We start from the raw sequence: 19,028 nt of genomic DNA, 5'->3' as shown, positions 1-19,028 counted from the left end.
CTGGTGCTTTGGTGCTGGGGGAGGCTGAGAACATGACCCTCTTTTACTGTCCCAGCATGGAATGTTCCATGATCTGGATTTAATAACCCAGGAAATGACACATCCTTAATTGAAAGAGCTGCTACGCATTGTGAGAAATATGTGTCTGGGAAGTATTCTTGGTATGGCCTCGGCTGTTACGCCTTCATTAATGTCTTCTTTCTTCTCTCATGCTCCCCGCCTGCTCCCCATCCTCCGATCCAACACAATTAAATCTGAACTGTCTGGACACTGTGCAAGCCTTTCCTCCAGCCCCTGTCCCCTCCTGTCACAGACTTTTTGGCTACAGCGGCCTCTGAGTCTTTATCCAAAGTCTCCTTCCAGATTCTCTCAGCAGAGGGGGCCCGGCTTCTGTTCCACCCGCAAGTCTCTGCAGATGAACCCAGAAACAGTGGGAATACCAGCAGCCCATGGCAGAAGAAGGGCTGTGGTCCTTGCGCCTGGGTCTCTGCCTGCTGGTCTGGTCCTAGAGAGGCCACTTGTGCACATCAGCAAAGGAAATTTCTCGTGCAAGCCCAGCAGCCACCAGGTCACGTCGCTTGCTCCGTCAGCACAAGTCCCAAGCGCTCACCCCCAACTGTTTAGTCTGTGAAATTCGCTGAGGTTCCAGCACTTCCTACTGCTCACTTCATACTTTGCATCTGAGGTCACCACTGATTCCCGGGGGCTCGCTCTGAGCTTCTTTGTCCCCTGCGCTTCAGAGCAGCCTGGTATGTGTGTGGCTGTCTGTCTGATAGGACTTTCTAGGGCCCCAGCCCCATCAGACAAGAACACAGACAGCATTGCCATTTCCACATGAAATTGGGAAGGCAGGTGAGAGGGTGTGAGAGGGTGCCCAACCTCCCAGCACACACTGTTGAGTGGGAGAGCCTCTGAGTCAGGTCAGCTTGATAGTCATTTATTGAGTGCCTACTGTGTACCACGTGGGTGGCGGAAGTGTTGCTCTGTTCAGGAGAAGGCTATCACCTGCCCTCTGACCTCTTTCCACTGAGTCAAGGGGCTCTGATCATTTTCTGGTGATTTAGGGCCTGGATTTCTTTATATATGTGATACTACTGGATACTTTCCTAAAGGTGCAGGCTTGGTAGATGGAGGGGCCTGAGCTTGAATTCCAGCTGTACCTCTTGCTAGCTGTGTGACCTTGGGCAAACCACATAACTTCTGAAACTCTATCTCTTCACCTATGAAGCCGATGATACAAACTATTTGACCACTGTTATCGAGAAATTTCAGTAAGATGTGCAAAGTACCCAGTGTGGTGCCTGGCCCCTGGCAGGTGCTCAGTAAATGCTAGTTATTACGGACTTCACCTCCCCCCATGGAGCTCCATGTGCATCCCTTCTGAGAACCAGGGGCTGCAGAGGGTAGAACCATGTAGACAAGCATCACGGAGAAGACTTGGCTTTAACTTACTGGTAGACTGCTTCACTTCCCAAGTAGCTTCAGTGCAGCCATCCAGTACACTTAATTACCTTCTGACGGGGTGCTCACCTCTTCACAGGCTCCCATAACCACCAGATACCAGCTCGTCTAGACTGTGCTCTCAGGCAAGCCCCCATAGACTCATGAGGCAGATTTCTAAGCAGCCGCAGTGGAACTAAACGGGCGCATTCGGTGTTCTTGGTTCAAACGCTATCAGAAGGATTGTATGAGCCCTGACTCATTTGGAGCTGGGTCACGAGAAAACCTCTGTGGGGAAGGTGGTGACGTGCCCCTGTAAGTAAACTTGCCCCAGAGAACTCGCTCTGGAGGCCGGGGTCCTGCCTCTTCCCCTGGTGCGCCATTACTCCTCGGGCTTCTCATTAGGGCCAACGTCTAGGCCTTTGAAGACCGAAACTTAGGGAGCCTTCTGGCCAGGCTGCCCTTCCCAAAATGATCACGTTGGGTTTCTCAGACTGGTGTATTTGGTGAACACTGGTGTTATCAGGTTGGCGCAGCTCAGGCATGAAGGGTTTTTCTGAATCAGCCTACATCCTTTATCCCCACCTACATAAAATCCGAGTATCACAATCTCCTCTCCATCATTTCTGTCTTTGGGGGAAAACTTTTCTTAAACTTAACCGAACCTTTTATTTTGCAGTAATTATAGATTCACATGCAGCTATAGGAAACAATACAGAAAGATCCCCTATACCCTTTACCCAGTTTCCATCAATGGTTACATCCGGAAAACTATAGCACGATATCAAAAATAGAATATTGACATGTATATGGCCAAGATACAGAACATTTCTGTCACCACAAGGATTCCTCAGATTCCCTTTTATAGTCACACCCGCTTCCCTCCCCGGGACCCCCCTTAACCCCTGGCAGCCCTGCCATCTGATCTCCATTTCTCTAATTTTGTTATTTTGAGAAAGTTCTACTAATGGAATCACACAGTCTGTGACTGATTTATTTCATTTAGCATAATGTCCTCAGTTTTCATTCATGTTGCAGCATGTGACAGCATTTCCTTTTTTTTTCTTTACTGCTGAATAATATTTCATTATCTGAATATAACACATTTTCTTTATCCATTTATCTGTCAACGGACATTTAGGTTGCTTCCACCTCTCAGCTCTTGTGAACAATGCTGCAATGAACATGAGTATGCAGAGATTTCTTTGAAAGCCTGATTTTAATTCTTTTGGATATATATCCAGAGGTTGCTGGCTCATATGGTAGTTCTATTTTTAACTTTTTGAGAAACCTCCATAGTGGTTTCCATAGTGCTGCGCCATTTTACATTCCCACCAACAGTGCGCAGGGTCCTATTTCTTCATCCCCATCAACACTTACTATTTTCTGGGTTTTTGTTGTTGTTGTTACTGGTTTTTGGTAGCAGCTACCCTAATGGGTGTAAGGTGATATATCTCATGGCTCTGATTTGCATTTCCCTGATGATTAGTGAGCATCTTTTCACATGGTTGTTGTCCACTGCGTATCTTTTTGGAGAAATGTCAGTTTAAATCCTTTGCCCATTTAAGAAATTGGGTTATTTGGGTTTTTTGTTTGTTTGTTTTGGGGTTGTAGGAATTCTTTATACACTCTGGATATTAACCTTTCATCAAATACATGGTTTGCAAGTATTTTCTCTCATTCCATAGATTGCCTTTTAACTCTATTGATTGTTTTCTTTGCTGTGTAGAAGCTTTTTAGTTTAATGTCCCGCTTGTCTAATTTTGATTTTGTTGCCTGTGCCTTTGGTGTCATATTCAAGAAATCATTGCCAAGATTAGTGTCATGAAGCTTTCCCCTGTTTTCTCTAGGAGTTTTACGGTTTCAGGTCCTACATTAAGTCTTCAATTCATTTTTAGTTGATTTTTGTATATGGTGAGATAAAGGTCCAGTTTCATTCTTTTGTACACAGATGTCCAGTTTTCTCAATACCATTTTTTGGAGACACTGTCCTTTCTGCATTATGTATCCTTGACATATTTATCAAAGATCATTTGACCTTACATGCCAGGGTTTATCTTCTGGGCTCTGTATTCTGTTCCATTGGTCTATATGTCTATCTTTATGCCAATACCATGCTGTTTTGGCTGTAGCTTTGCAATATGCTTTGATATCAAGAGATATGATACCTTTTATTTTTCTTCCTCAAGGTTTTTTTTTTTTATTTTGGCTATTAAGGATCCTTTAAGATGCCATATGAATATTGGGATCCCCCCCCTCATTTCTGCAAAAAATGCCGTTGGGATTTAGATAGGGATTGCATTGAATCTGTAGATCGCTCTGGGTGGTAGGGACATTTTAACAATGTTAATTCTTCTAATCCATGAACATGGATGTATTCCATTTATTTGTGTCTTCAGTTTCTTCCATCAATGTTTCATAGTTTTCAGTACAAGTCTTTCACCTCCTCGGTTAAATTTATTCCTAAGAATTTTATTCTTTTGATGCTATTATATGTGGGATTGTTTCCTTAATTGTCTTCTTGGATTCTTTGTTAGTGTATAGAAACACAATCAATTTTTGTGTGTTGATTTTATATCCTGTAACTTTGCTGAATTTTTTTATTAGTTTTAACAATTCTTTGGTGTGTGGAGGCTTTAGGATTTTCTACATATAAGATCATATCATCTGTGAACAGATACAGTTTTACTTCTTTCTTTCCAACTTGGATGCCTTTTATTTCCTTTTCTTGGTACTTCTAGTACTATGTCGAGTGGAAGTGTTAAGAATGGGCATCCTTTACCTTTTTCCTGATCTTGGAGGAAAAACTTAGTTTGTCAGTATTGAGTGTGATGTTAGGTATAAGCTTGTCATACGCGGCCTTTATTATGTTGAAGTAGTTTCCTTCTATTCCTGGTTTGTTTAAATTAACATTTTTATCGTGAAAGTATGTTGAATTTTGTCACGTACTTTTTCTGCATCAATTGAGATGATGTGGTTTTTGTCTTCAGTCTTCACTCTGTTAATCTAGTGTATTAATTACATTGACTGATTTTTGTATGTTGAGCCATCTTTGCCTTGCAGAAGTAAATCCCACTTACTCACTGTTTATAATGTCCTGTTGAATTCAGTTTGCTGAGGATTTTTGTATCAGGATTCATCAAGGGTGTTGGTCTGCAGTTTTCTCTTCCTGTAGTATCTTTGTCTGGTCTTGGTATCAGGGTAATGCTGGCCTCATAGAATGAATTTGTAAGTGTTCCCTTCTCTTCAGTTTCTTTTGGGAAGACTTTGAGAAGGATTGGTGTTAATTCTTATTTAAATGTTTAGTGGAATTCTCCAGTGAAGCCATCTGGCCCTGGGCTGTTTGTTTTTGGGAGATTTTTGATTACTGATTCAAGTTTAAAAGAAAGTTAACGAGCCCCTTATGTTCCCACTCTGGTCACTTCACTGTTTTGATGGAGTAGACTCTCGTCCCTGGGTTACTGTCCCAGACCACGAGTGTGCTTTTTCTCTGTCCCCCTTGACCTTCTGCCCTTCGCCCAGCTACTTGCTTGACTGGAGCCGACCTTTGGGTCATAGAAGGTCTGCAGGCTCAGCCTCTGAAATCCTCCTGGAGACGAGCTCACGGGGAGTTTTCTTCTGATGTTCAAAAGACCACCGGCCTTACACGCCTGGCTCTGTGAGCCACCTTGTCAGACAGGGAGTGGCCTGGCTGTGATGTCCCTGGGGAGGCAGTCCCTGTGGTTGGGGTCTAAAAGAGTGGGAGAAAATATTAAACATTTAATGAACTGATGTACATTCAGCGATGCGTCTGACTCAGGGAGGAACAAGAACTAGGAAACACAAAGAGTATAATGGATAGTTACTCCAAAGGAGCTGAATTTGATTAAACTCTTCTATTTTGCTATTAAAATTATAAAGACTACGCTTACTTTTAGTGTTCCACCCTCACAAATTTTTCTTCTGGTGACTCAGTCATGTGTCTTATATTTTTTGAAACCTTATCACTACTGAATTCTTTCTTTCACTGCTGTTACTATATATAATAAAGAGAGTGCTTTTTTGGGGGGATCCATTTCCAATGCATGTTTTTGTCTAGAATTATTTTGTAATACATTACGGTCTCATTTGTCCATACTTGATAGTCTAATGTCTTAAGAGTTAGGCTTTGTGTCTTAGGATATTATTTTTGAATTAAGCAGATCAAAGGTTCACATAAGGTGATGGGTATTGAAAGTGCTTTATAAGTTGTCAAGTAGTAGAAAGATATCATCATTATTTGAGAATAAATAATAAATTGTTTCTTTTTTGTAATCATGGAAATATTTTGCAAGACTGTTTGCTGGAAGAATATGTGATGACCTTGTGGTTTGGGTTTGTCATTTTTAGCGTTCCCTCGGTGGCTTCCAGACATAACAACATACACCAAAGAAGGGGAAAAATTCTCCCCAAGAACATTCCATGGTCTGATCTTGATTTTAAAATAGTTCCAAGTGTAATAGAAAAAAAAATTTGTCAAAATAACGTAATACATTTATTATAGGGCAAGCTCAGAACTCAAGACCCAAAGAAAGAGGCATGTAACTCAGTCGACAGGGCTGCAAAGGTGGGCCAGAGGCAGACCGTGGCCCCTGGTTCCAGCTACTCAAGGTGGGCCGTTGCCTACCTGGGGGATGGGAGTTTCCCACAGTTCCCTGTGGGTGGGAGGGAGAGAGACATGGGCAGGGACCCGCAGCTGTGGGCAGGCAGGGGTGGTGGCATCCCTTCCCCCAACTGCAGCCTGCAGAGTGACCAGCTGGTGAGTCTCTCCACTTGAATTTTGACCTGCCCTGACAGCAGCAGAGCATGCGTCACTCTCTGAGGGCTTTGTCCTCTATTGTGAGAACCTGGTTGTATTAAAGAGAAAACCTGGAGCTTCACTGAGGCGAGCGACCCTACTTCCAGCCGGGGACTTGAGTCGCATTTAAAATGGAATGTGAACTAATTATACGATGGGTGGGTGATAAATTGCACCACCCGCTGGTATTTCCTCTTTGGCTCCACTGGGCACACTGTCCCTCTTCTCTTGAGAGTGTTAGCTTTTGAAAAATAAGGCTGAGAGTCAGGAGGTGATCTGAGCCCAGGAGAGTGGACTGCCCAGTTCCCTAGCACAGCCCTGGGGGATTCCCTGTGACCCCGCAGGAGGAGGGAGAGGGTGCAGCAAAGAGGAGAGAGGGACTTGATCCAATTGCCAACTTGCATTCACTTCCCAGACACCTGCTGAGCCCTGACCCTGTGCCAGGCACTGATCCAGGGGGGTAAGTGATGGTGACAGGACTGGCCGGGGCCCTGCCCTCATGGGGCTTACTTTCAAGGGGGAGACAGACAAATAAAGAAACAAGTATAAGCTGGCAAGAGAGTGGGAAACGACATGGGGAGAGATGCAGCAGAGCAAGGGGGAAGAGTGATGGAGGTGGGGGCTCTTTTAAGTTGAGGGTCAGGGACTCTCTGAGGAGGGACGTCTGAGCAGAGACGTGCGGGCTACAGGGCTATCTGGGGAGGGAGGGTTCCAGGCAGCGGGAGCAGGACGTGCAAAGACCCCGAGGCTGGTGGTGTAGAAACCCCATGAAGGCCTATCCGCCTGGAGTGAGCAAGGAGTGACAAGCTATGTGTTTGGAGAGGGAAGCAGAGCCCCATTTTTGAGGGCCTTTTGACTTTTTGTAATGAATATTTACTCCAAAGGAGATGAATTTGGTTAAGCTTGTGTTTTGTTATTAAAACTGTAAATATTTGGTTTTCAGTCAGATGAGAACACTTAAGCCATGTCATGACACAGTCTGATTCTCCCATTTAAAATGTAATCACTCCGGCCTCTGGTCAAAAGTAAGGCTGTCCTGGGGCTGAGAGTGGCAGCAGCGGGACAAGTTAGGAAGCCAGTCAGCTGTCCTGTGCACGGATGGCGTGGCTGGGACAGGTGGCGGAGGGGTGGGGTGAGAAGGGGTGGGACTCAGGATAGCCGGCCCAGGTAAAGCTGACTGGAGTCCACCTCCCTTTCACTCCTCCTTTCCGGAGACCAGGCAGCAATGGCTCCTCCCCTGGAACCTGGACCCCGGGGAACAAGGCTCCCAGCTCTGCCTGTCTCGTCCTGTTGTGGGGAACCCAGAAGGACAGGGGAGGCGTGGGCAGCAAGGCCTGGCTCGCCCAGTCTCTGGCCTGAGCTGGGGCCTCTGCCCGCTTCCTGACCTGCAACAGCATTTCACTGTTTTCAAAGCACTTGCCTTTCTCATCCTTGCCAACCATCTGTGAACGGGGCAGGGCAGACACTGTGACCTCTGCGTGGGAGGTGAAGAGACCACAGAGCCCCGCCATGAGAATTATGAGAGTTTTTAGAGACAGAGAAGGCACTTTGATAGCATCAGGAAGAAAGAACACTGATTTCTGCCCTGGGGAAAGAATGCATGTGGCCCGCGTGGAGGGGACCCAGCTGAGTATTTAGTGCTCAGGTGTCGTGGTTGACATTTTCCCTCTTCTAAATTTTCTTTTGCCATAATGTTGTTTATGTAACATTTATGTTTATGTAACATTTATGTTGTTTCTGTGTTCAGAAAGAAGCACAGCATCCCCATTCCATGGGATTAGGCCAAAAAGTAATTGCATTACTGAAACTACTGGGAAAATAGCCTCTTAGTGCGGGAGAGTGCATGGAAGCTCTGCCCACAGATAGCCCACAGCGTTGGCCGGAGTCTGAGGCTGTGTTCAGAGAGGGCTCTGTCCATCGGGATACTTTCTGTTCACCCTTCCTTTGGCGGCATCTTCGCGTAGGTGGGGGTGCCCGGTGACAAGTTCTAATGACCTTACGCGCATTCCTTACAGCTTAGACCATTCTCAGCTTCCCAGCGGACTCGTCATCGACAGAGAATCTGAAGTTTACAAGATGCTCCAGGAGAAACAGGAGTTAAATGAGCCTCCGAAACAGTCCACTTCATTCCTGGTTTTGCAGGAAATCCTGGAGTCTGAGGAGAAAGGTAACCAGCCGTGTGTGTGGTCAGAGGCTCTTGTTCAAGGCCTGGGGCGAGGGATAGTCCTTGCTGCAACCCAGTGAACACAGCCCTGAGTGGGTGGAAATGGAACTGTGTGCTTTGGAAGGCATGGCCCTTAAAGTGCAAAAGCTCTTAAGGAGAGAGGACGTGAGCCCCTAGCCGGACCTGGCTCGCTGTTTCCTGTCACAGGAGCGTTGAGTGGTGGAGGCGGGGTGAGCTTGACTGTTGGGGACTCTGTTGGTTTGTCCCCTGGTCGCTCGTTTGGTTTGAGCCCACACACCCTGCTCCTGTGGCAAGTGGCCCATGTGGGTGGGTGGAGGCTGTGGACTACAACACACAGATTGAAATGAGTCAGTAGCACAGGGAAGCCAGGCGCCGGGCCTCCCTCTGGGGCCATGTGCTTATTCCTGCTTTGAGGTGGACGGCCTCCTGAGAGCCTGAGGGCCCCCCATTTGGTCCACATACCCCCCTGGCCTCCACCGTGTGACCTTAGGTGAGTCTCTGAACCTTTCCAGGCCTATTTGCTCATCTGTCAATTGGGGATAAAATCCTTTCCTCTAAGATTAGTGTGAGGATCAGATGTCATAAATTGCACAAAACACCCATCACCATGAATGGCACAAAGTAGGTGCTTCTTAACCATTACGATGTTTGAAACCTCATCAAGACACTCCAGGCCAGCCTTCGCTTGCTTGTCCACGTGAGCTCTGATGCCCTTGGTGCCCAGGGCCCCCCATGTGCCTCTGCAGGTCTCAGAAGATGGTCTTTGCACCACAGACTTCAGATACTGTGTCTAAAAAACAAAATAATTTTCAAATGGATAGCAGCAAGCTATCTCAGTGTAACAGCAACAGTGCATTATGAGAAATTTGGGGCAGGTGGGTGTGTTGCCAAAGGGATGCTTTTTCCTCTTTCTCACAAAGGTGACCTGTGAGCAGCAGCTCTCAGGCTGACCGACCTCCCAGGTGGTCATTCACAAGTGCCTTCTGATTCTCACCGTCAGCCCAGCTACCAGTGACTTCCGGAGAGTTGGGTTTTGCATCCTTTCCTAGTCTTGGCGACAGCCAGCTGTCTGCACTCTGCCCGGTCCGTTTCCTCGACGCTTGATGAAGTCCTGCCCTCTCCTGCTTTCCTCCTCTTCCCAGATGCCCATGGTGAAGAGACAGTGGGTACTTCTGGGAGGGACACTTGGTGGTTCTGCTAGTGAGACCTGCTTTAGCCAGGCTCCAGAGGGACTGGCTCTTTGCACAGGGCAGCCAGAGAGGCACAGAGCTGAGTGCCCTCTGGAAGAGGACCCTTCCTCCTGGAAGCCTCTAGTGTGGAGTTCCAGCTTCCTGGGAGTTCTTCCTAAGCTGAAAGTTCCCTACTGAACACACCCAGCACCCAGGCCTCCTCCCCATTTGGGTGGGTTCTTTAGAGAAATTGGCAATTTACAAGCATAGGAAATTAGGAAAATTCTTCTTTTAGGCTAAAAGGATCCTGTTCTAACAGCAGTTTTCCCCTTTGCTTGGAGTACCTGTGCAGTTTGGAAGGGATGAGTCATACTCTGTATTCAGTTCTAGTATTAGCCAACTGACAGGTGACTCGGGGGGCCAACACTCGAGGATGATGGTTAATACGTGAGAAACTGCAACTTACTCTACTCTGAATACATGGCTACAGTTAAGAGAGGAAAAGTCCTCCAGCCCAAAGGAGGACATAGACATTGCAGGGCTCGTCTCATGGAATGCCCTCCAGTCACAGAGGTCACAGAGAAGGACGTGAAGCCCAGGATCTCTGAGCTGCTGTGAGGCAGCAGCTCCCTGCTCATCAGGATCTTGACCCCTTCCATCCTGTGTTCCACCCACCAAGCCAGTGGCTTCCATTCTCAAGGTTGCCTCTTGGTCCTAGTTGGCAGCTGGTGCTCCAGCCATCATGCCCACTCCCAGGCACCAGGAAGAAAGAAGGGGGAAAGGGCTGTCTGGGCCGTTCCCCTTTCAGATGAACCAGCTTTCTCTTTGCCAGAGGTCCCACATGACTATTCCATTATATTTTGACCAGAATTTAGTCACATGGCCCTATCTAGCTGCAAAAGAGTCTGAGAATTATAGTTTTTCTCCCCTGGGCTGGATATCTTCTTGCCCCAAAGAAAACAAAAATTTTAATAAAAAGGAAGAGGGAGATAATAGACTTTGTAGTCTCTCCCTTATCTCTTAAAACGCACTTGCATTAAATTTTCACTGAATGAAACAGCATAAATTCCAGTCTAGACATCCACCATGTACAGAAGGCCTCAGGGGAGGGAGCTTTGTTGAGTGGTGAAGTGGAAAGAAAAAAAGGCTGTGCTTTACTCCATTCATTTTCACTTTTTTCCAGAAAGCTTTGAGATGCAAGGTTCACTGGAAGAAGAGATATTTGCAGATTTTTATAGTTGCCCAGAGTCTGGAGGGAGCTAATATTTTTACTATAAGCTAGTGGAGAGGGAAGGAAGTGAAATACCTTTGCAGTGTTGGCTGAATGAGTGAGAGAAGACAGTCGAGCCAGCAGGTGGCACTGCAGAACTGAACCAGCACACAGCCAACCTCTGCTCCTGAGTCGGACTTCTTCCACTTCATTTCTCTTTGTTCAAAAACGAATGTGGATTTTCCTCCTACCAAATAGGTCTCTGTGTCCCTCCTTCCTTCTCTCCTTCTACCCTCCTGCACCTCCTACCCTTTCCTGGTAGTTCTTTTTCTGTGAGAACCAGCCCATCACGTGGGAGATGCCGACCTCATTGAGTTGGTCCCTTCCACACAGTTTCCTTCCTAGACTGTCTACATGTGCAGAGATGCTGCCATTTCCTTCTCTTCACAGGGGTAGGCAGCCAAAGTGGTTCTAGCACCAACACCCAGAATGTGAGCTGCCCACCCACCTTCTGAGATCCCTCTAGGCAGGGCCAGGATCAGGATAAGGTGAGGGGGGCATTTGCTTTGGGTACAGAATTTAAGCTGGTACCCAAGAACTCAAGACAAAAATGATAATTTAATGCAACATTTTTGAAAAGGCAAAATTAATGCAAAAAAAAAATCCTATAATGAACAAAGCTGGGGCTGTGGCCAAGAGAGAGGAAGGTTTGGAAAGTGACGAAGGTACCTTGGGCTCAGGGGTAACTGAAGCAACAGGGGGGTTTCCCCGATGCTCTGTGATGGGCCAGCATCCAGTCTTCCCCAAGCTGAGCCATAGCACTGAAAGCAGTGGAAACTCTGGTGCCTTTTAATCCCTGTCCCTTCTCATGTGTTGCTGGATAGACATCCGTGTTCCTCAACTCCCCCATGCTGGAGGTTTCCAGGACTGGTAGGGAAACCTGCGAGACTGTGCCCTGAACACCCATGATAGGGCCACTAAAAATCCCAGGCTGCTTTTAAATATTCCTCCTTGTTCCCCATAAGGCAGCAAAGTTTCCCAAGCTAGCTCTCACAGTCTGTTAGTCAGAAGTGGATTGCAGCAGCAAAGGCATTTTTGCTCTGTTACATGAGGGCTGCTGGTGAGCTCTGGCAGGCGGGGGGCCTGGCTCCATGACTTCATTGTGGGAGCCCAGCAGAGGGAGGTGTCGCTCTCCAGGGCTTGCTGTTCCCTTTTTTTTCTTTTTTTTTTAATTATAGTTGATTTACAATATTATGTTAGTTTAAGATGTACAACATAGTGATTCAGTATTTATAGATTATACTCCACTTAAAGTCATAAGGGGAGGGTACAGCTCAATGGTAGAGTGGTCTATGAGTGGTAGACCTTGTAGCATGCACAAGGTCCTGGGTTCAATTCCCAGTACCTCCATTAAAATAAATAAAAGCCTAATTACCCCCTCAAAAGTAAAGTTATTATAAAATATGGACTGTATTCTCTGTGCTGTACCATATATCCTTGTAGCGTATTTATCTTATTTTATTTATTTTTAAAAATTTTTTCAAGAAAGTAAAGTGATAGGATTTACTAAGTGATAGGATGCTCTCAGGTGGAGAGTGGGCAGGCTCAGGTGAGCAGCTGCTGCTTTGTATATAGTAGTTTACCTCTTAATTCTCTACCCCTATTTTGCTGCTCCCTCTCCCTACTGGTAATAACCACTAGTTTGTTCTCTTTATCTATGAGTCTGTTCCTGTTTTGTTATAGTCATTCTTTTTTAAAATTTTTTTAAATTCCACATTAAGTGATAACCTAGAACATTTGTCTTTCTCTGTCTGACTTATTTCAGTGAGCATAATACCCTCCAGGTTCATCCAGGTTGTTACAAAAGGCAAACTTTGTTACGGCAAAGGGCAGAAGCTCAGTGAAAGGAGGACCAGACCGCACAAACGCACTGAGTGCTTCTGCCCAAAGAGGCGGGCAGATTCCCTTGGCCAGAGCAAGTCTCCTGGCCGAACCCAGAGTGGGTTGGGTGGGTTTCCCCAGCCTTAGTGCTGTTGCCGTTTTGGCCCAGATGAGTCCTTGTGGTGGGGCTGTTGTGTGTGTTCTAGGACATTTAGCAGCATTCCTGACCCATACCCGCCTCCAGTTGCAACAACAAAAATTGTTGCTCAGGAACAAGCTCACCTCCAGTGGAGAATTACTGACCTGCTGGGGAGCACGGCAAGGGTAGGGAGGGTACAGGTAATTGAGGACAAAATATATGGTCTACCACGCTCAGCCAACTATAAATGCCCCTTATTTGAACACACCTCAATTCTCAGTTCAGAAGTGCCGGTCAGCATATGGGGACTCATTTTCTAGAAGGACAGGAGAGTGAGGGTCCTCATTTGTCAGCCTCAGGATTCCCCAGTGTAGCTGCAGTTCAGGGATGACCCTCCTCTCACCCCCTCACCTCACACACAAATCCTTTTTTTTCTTTGCTCTTGTCCTGTGGCTCTCAAAGTGTGGTTCCAAAGCCACCACCAGCAGCAACGGCAGCAGCTGAGAACACGTTAAAATCCAAGTTCTTGGGCCCTACCTCAGGCCTGCTGAGTCAAACTCTGGGAGCTGGGGCCCGGCAATCAGTGTTTTTAATAAACCCTCTGGGTGATTCTGATGCACAGCAAAGTCTGCAAACAGCAGTTTTAGTCTGAAGATGTGGATTTTAACCTGGAAGGTAGAACAGGAGCTCCTGGGGCTCCGTCCCTGGAGATGCTCTTTCAGCAGGTCTGGGGTAGAGTCCAGTCTGTGAATTTCATAAACTCCCTCCTGGTGCCTGAGATGCTCACAGATGCCCATTCAGAACCACTGGTGCAGACTTCTCTAGCCTCCTAGTATGTTGGGAGGAAGGATTGACTATCCTGCATTTGTCATGTTTTGTAATTTATTTCTTCTGTATTGATTAAGCTTCTGTTATTTGCTGATCCCGTGGTGGGCTCTGTGGAGTATTGAAAAGTACATAAAATTGGGTTCTGTGCTCCAACAGTTTGCAGTTTAGACAGAGAGACACATGTAAATAGCTGACAAACATAACAATACTTGCTAGGCCACATCACAGCAAAATAAATAAGTAAATAAGTGATGTGGAAACACAGCCTGCTAAATATATAGCAATAATAGTAATATTAGTAGCTTACCATTATTAATAGCTACCACGATACAGGGCTTTGCCTACGTGATGAACCAGGCTGTAGGCAGTTCAGCCCCAGCAACTAGGAACTTATTTTATACACACAAAGCTGACTGCAGGAGGGTGCTGGCTCTGCTCTGTAGCAGTGTTATATCTGGCTATGTGTAGCATGCTCGACTGCAACCACTTTGTTCTTCTCGAGAACTGGGTTTCTTTTGGCATCGAATTACACCGTCTTTTGAGTTTCAGATATTTTTATTTACTTATTTATTTATTTCATCTATGTAAAGCATTTTGAAGTTCCCGTATACATGTATTTAATCAGAATGTAATGTGATTTGTGTTTTGAGGGCTGTGTGCCAGCTTTTGTGGGAGAGCTTTATGTGTCTTGAGATCTTTTTGTATCATTGTGAAATGGAAAACGATCTCTTATTTTACAGCAAAGGAAACTTTGGATCAGACACATTAAGTGACTTGCCCAGGATCACACAGCAGAGTCAAATCTGACTCCAGTGCCCATGACCTTGCTGGAATATATATTTGAGTTACTCTGAAAGAGCTAAGTGGTACTTAGGCAATCTTGCCCTTCATGGACAACCCAAGTGTTTTCCTCCTTTTAGGGGATCCCAACAAACCCTCAGGATTCAGAAGTGTTAAGGCTCCAGTCACCAAAGTGGCTGCATCGATTGGAAATGCCCAGAAGTTGCCCATGTGTGACAAATGTGGCACCGGCATTGTGTGAGTATCTGCCTCCCCCAGGCATCAGAGGCCCTGCAGGTTGGGTAAACCATGAACATGTGGAAAGTGCCAGATACTGCACATTTTGGGTGTGGTGGGGGAAAAACTCCTGCCTGGAAAATGGAGCACAGAGTCCAGGTAGATCCTGTGTCTCAGAGCCAGGTGATGAAGGCTTTCCTTGGCCATGGAACTCTTAGGGTATGAACATGTAAAACTAGAAAGAACAGGGCTGCTCTCCTGAAATGGGAAGGACTTCCAGAAGGCTTCAAGAGTAATGTCTCTGGACATTACATTTGATGGGCCTGTTGGGTGGAGCCCCCCGCCTGGTGCCATAGGACTGACCAGCCCCTTGATGACTGGAGGCCAGCTGGGGGGCCTGATCTACCCTTTGATGGGCCTGTTGGGTGGAGCCCCCCGCTTGGTGCCATCTTCAGGTGCCCATCACTAATGGAGCCCCTTTCCTCCCTCCCTCCTGTAGCGGTGTGTTTGTGAAGCTGCGGGACCGTCACCGCCACCCTGAGTGTTACGTGTGCACCGACTGTGGCACCAACCTGAAACAGAAGGGCCATTTCTTTGTGGAGGATCAAATCTACTGTGAAAAGCATGCCCGGGAGCGGGTGACTCCACCCGAGGGCTACGACGTGATCACCGTGTTCCCCAAGTGAGCCGGCCGGTCTGCACCGAACGCTGTTCTCCGTCGAGCCCCTGCTGCATCCTGTTCTCTAAAAGCTTTGGCCTCTTTTCTTGAAAGTTCTCACTTTGGTTTTATCCCTGCTCATTAAACATCGCGTCCCCCTTTGCCTACTGACGCACACTGGCTGTGTGATGCCCGCTTTTATAATTGGGGGAAGGTTGTTTTGTCCAGTGTTCCCTCGCCAGCATCACCATGTCTTCTCTTCACCTCCATTCATCTCTGCTGCCAGTGGACATCAGCCAGATTTGAACCCAACCAAACTGACTACGTCCGACAATGATTTCGTTTTTACTCAATAAATTAATGGACTCTAAGGCAATGCGGTGTCTCTTTACTGTGTGACCATGTGTCCTGTTTCCTGTCTCAAGCCAGGTGAGATTCCTGAGGCCTCTCCTCTTGTTCTGGGGTTCGCACTCCTCCAAGATTTGCAGGCCTTTTCCTTCAAGTGTGAGAAAACTGGCATCTGAACCAATTATATTCTTACATTTCTTCAAAGCTTGCTCCAAGTTCTCGTTCTCTGATGCTAATAAGTTAGTTATGTTGTAATGAAATGTTTTCTTTACATCTGGTTGCTCTGGGACCTACCTGAGGAAATGACTGGGGAGCTTTACCAGTTGGCCTTAAAATTCTCCCCAAAAGCCTATCTCCAGGCTGGTTTGCTGCCACTACAACCCTGCTCTTTTTTGAAGGGAAGCAAACTCAAGAATGTGTCCAGCAGCACTAAACCTGCAGATTGCTCAGGGAGGTGGCAAATGCCTCCTCCCCAGCGAAGAGACTGGGAACCCTGGCTATTAAGGGGCCTTGAGTCAGAGATCTGAAGTCACCATAGGTCATTGCTTGGTGACTAATCACTAGTGGAGTCATTTACTCAAACAACGGCACCCCCATTGCTCTAGAAACAGACTACGCCATTTGTTAAGAGAGAGGGACAGGTCACTCCACCTGCCTCCCTTCCTCAGAGCAAATCTACCCTTAAGCAAGTGTTCATCACCTTTGCTGAGGAAGGGCCTCGCTTGTCCGTGTTCAACAGTAAGGATTCTAGGTAGATGGCAGTGCTAGGATTTCACACTACAGACCTCTGAAGCCTGGGCATACTGCAGGCAGTTTAGACAGGCGCAGTTCTCATCTACAAAACCTGAAGCAAAACTTTCAGGCAGTGACATCACGTTGTTAGGTAATTAAGTGGGGGCACCAGGCAGACAGGTGGTGGAGAGAGAGGATGGTCTGGAAGATGGTGTTATGCCCGCCTCCAGCATGAAGGGACTTTACTTCGTCTAAATGAGTGCCAGCAAAAACAAACAAAACAAAACAGAAAAACTGAATAAAACCCAACAGCGTCGACTGCATGGTATCAGAAAAGACTTAACCGGACATGACCAAGTTTCATTGTATTATAATGAACATTGTGGTTTAGCCCCCTGCCCCGCCATGGGTTTTTCTGTGTACACCATGGGTAAGGACATGCGCAAAGGGGCCAAACATGACTAAGCATTCCAGGGACAAGAGCCGTCAGTCAATCAATAGACCACCTCTAAGCGAGGATGTAAGAGAAAGGGGAACAAAAGCCTCTGCCTTTTTCCTCCCTTGGATCAGCCCGTCTCCCATGCTTGGGGGTGTACTTTTCCTTTCCTTTTAAATGAATCTTTGGAAATTTTTCGCTACACAACGCACGGTAACAACTCCATACTTGTCTTTCAGGTATGACAAGAACTGGGGTCTTTCCCTTTTGGGATGACACATTGTGGCCTTTTTTCAGTTGACAATTTTTTAAAAATCTTAATTTCTAGTGAAAAACCAAGAAGTAAGTAATTATGAACTGTCTTTTATATTAGCATTCTGTAGAATGCCAAACTTACAAACACTATAATTTCTTTAAAAAATGTGCTAATAGTGAAAATTGAAAAGTGTGGCACTGAATATTAATAGTGCTAAATAGCTTTAGTTTTTCTGAAAAAGGAAGCCTGTATTCACTAATTAATGTATTAATATCTTATTTTACTTAGGAATGATCTAGATATTCGATAAATTTTCATCATTTAACTTAATTTAGGAAAACGATGAAATAAAATTCATATTTTAAGGGAAGACAAAGTTTAAACATAACCTTTTTTTCTCTGTCCTTTTGGGCCTCTTCCTCATGGTATGCATTGTAAAATGATTACGCGTTGACCAGATCTCTCTAATGGCAGAAATACCTGCTCCATCATATAGAGATCAATTTTCTTCTTCTGGCATCCCCCATGTAACTTCTTCAAAGATGTGTGCATTCCTCAGCCCTGTAAGGGGTCAGGATGACCCACCGCTTGCCTTGTGGTGCAGATTCTTTGGTGAACTTTATATAAAATGTCAGTCTATCATTTCCCTTAACGTTGGTGATTGGTACAGAACAGACCAGGTCAGACGACCTGAGGATATGCTGGGCTGCACCTAGTGGACTTTCTCAGCTTAAATTCTTACTTATGACCTTGTTAATGTCACTAGTTACATTACTTGTATTCTGCCTGTTTTACCAGATAATTGTTTCTTGCATTACCAAATGTGTGACTAAGTCTCTGATAAAAATAGCGACAACTAGGCGACTTGAAACGACTGACCAAATATATAATTCTGTCAGACCAATGATTGCAATGGTGTTACTCTAGTAATGGGAAGAATTAACAAGAGGGAACTGTTTCCTGGACCATAAGACTAGTAATGAGATAGGAGGGAAGGGGGCAGAGCATGACCATTAAAAGAATGACACAGCAATTAACACCACAATGGTGGAAGATTCAACTCCCAGTAGACCTCGAGTTTCAATATACACTCACTGAAATACAGTAGCATGCCAAGTGGTACTCCCACAGGTGCCAGGACTGTTTTAAGGTTGACCATAAACAGTCAGAGGGTGGGTGATGGTCCAGTTCCTGAGAATTCCACACCCTTCCCCAAAGTAGTTGGAATTATCCTCCCACTTGTTAGCGTCTGAAGTTACCGAGCCCATAAAAACTAACAACTTCCACACTTCCTGTCCACTCTCCATTCTGAGTGAGGCTGACCACACTGTCTATAGAATATGAATCTGCTTTTACTTTAAACTTAGCACCCAATCCCCACACGTCGTGGCTTTTCTCTTGCCTTCTGAGATGGCCTGCACTCTGTATGGAGTATGTATCTCTCTGAATAAATCTACTTTTGCTCAACTGTGGCTTGCTCTTGAATTGTTTCTTGTGGGAAGCCAAGGACCCACACTAGGCAGGGTGCATCACAGGGACTCACCTGAGACCTGGGACATGACCATCCTCTCGCCCCACATTTTTCCTGTATCAGTACGACTGGCAGTCCAGAGGCTTTGGGCTACTGTTAACAGGGACTAGTCAGTCCAGGAATAGCACAGTGAGTGGCCTATCCACCAACTCCTGACCTGGGAGTGAGGATTTCTAGTGCCATGGTACAAATTATTTACGAAACACATCCCAAACATTGGCGGAAATTAAGAACAAAAGAAAGGAGATTGTAAAGAATTTTGCCCACCATCCAGTTCTACAAATCATTAGCTACTGCAGTCACTGACCTACAATACAACCTGAAAGAAGTTCAGGGTGAAGATCAGAATAAGGCACTTGGTGCCCTGGGAAAACTGACAGAA

At 46.0% G+C, this 19,028-nt stretch overlaps 1 protein-coding gene across 1 annotated transcript in view; it reads left to right on the top strand.

Annotated features, from left to right (window-relative positions):
• The window catches only part of PDLIM1 (PDZ and LIM domain 1), a 38,047-nt gene extending 22,328 nt beyond the window's left edge, over positions 1-15,719 (top strand). Inside the window, exons 5-7 of the mRNA XM_072971618.1 lie at positions 8,272-8,423; positions 14,589-14,706; positions 15,185-15,719. Of these exons, the coding sequence (XP_072827719.1) occupies positions 8,272-8,423; positions 14,589-14,706; positions 15,185-15,371 (457 nt within the window). The 3' untranslated portion in view covers positions 15,372-15,719. The remainder of the gene's footprint in view (positions 1-8,271; positions 8,424-14,588; positions 14,707-15,184) is intronic.
• Positions 15,720-19,028: the final 3,309 nt, after the last annotated feature.

The sequence above is a fragment of the Vicugna pacos genome, chromosome 11 (genome assembly GCF_048564905.1).
Source record: "Vicugna pacos chromosome 11, VicPac4, whole genome shotgun sequence".
Classification (NCBI taxonomy): domain Eukaryota; kingdom Metazoa; phylum Chordata; class Mammalia; order Artiodactyla; family Camelidae; genus Vicugna; species Vicugna pacos.
This window is presented reverse-complemented; position numbering and strand designations above follow the sequence as displayed.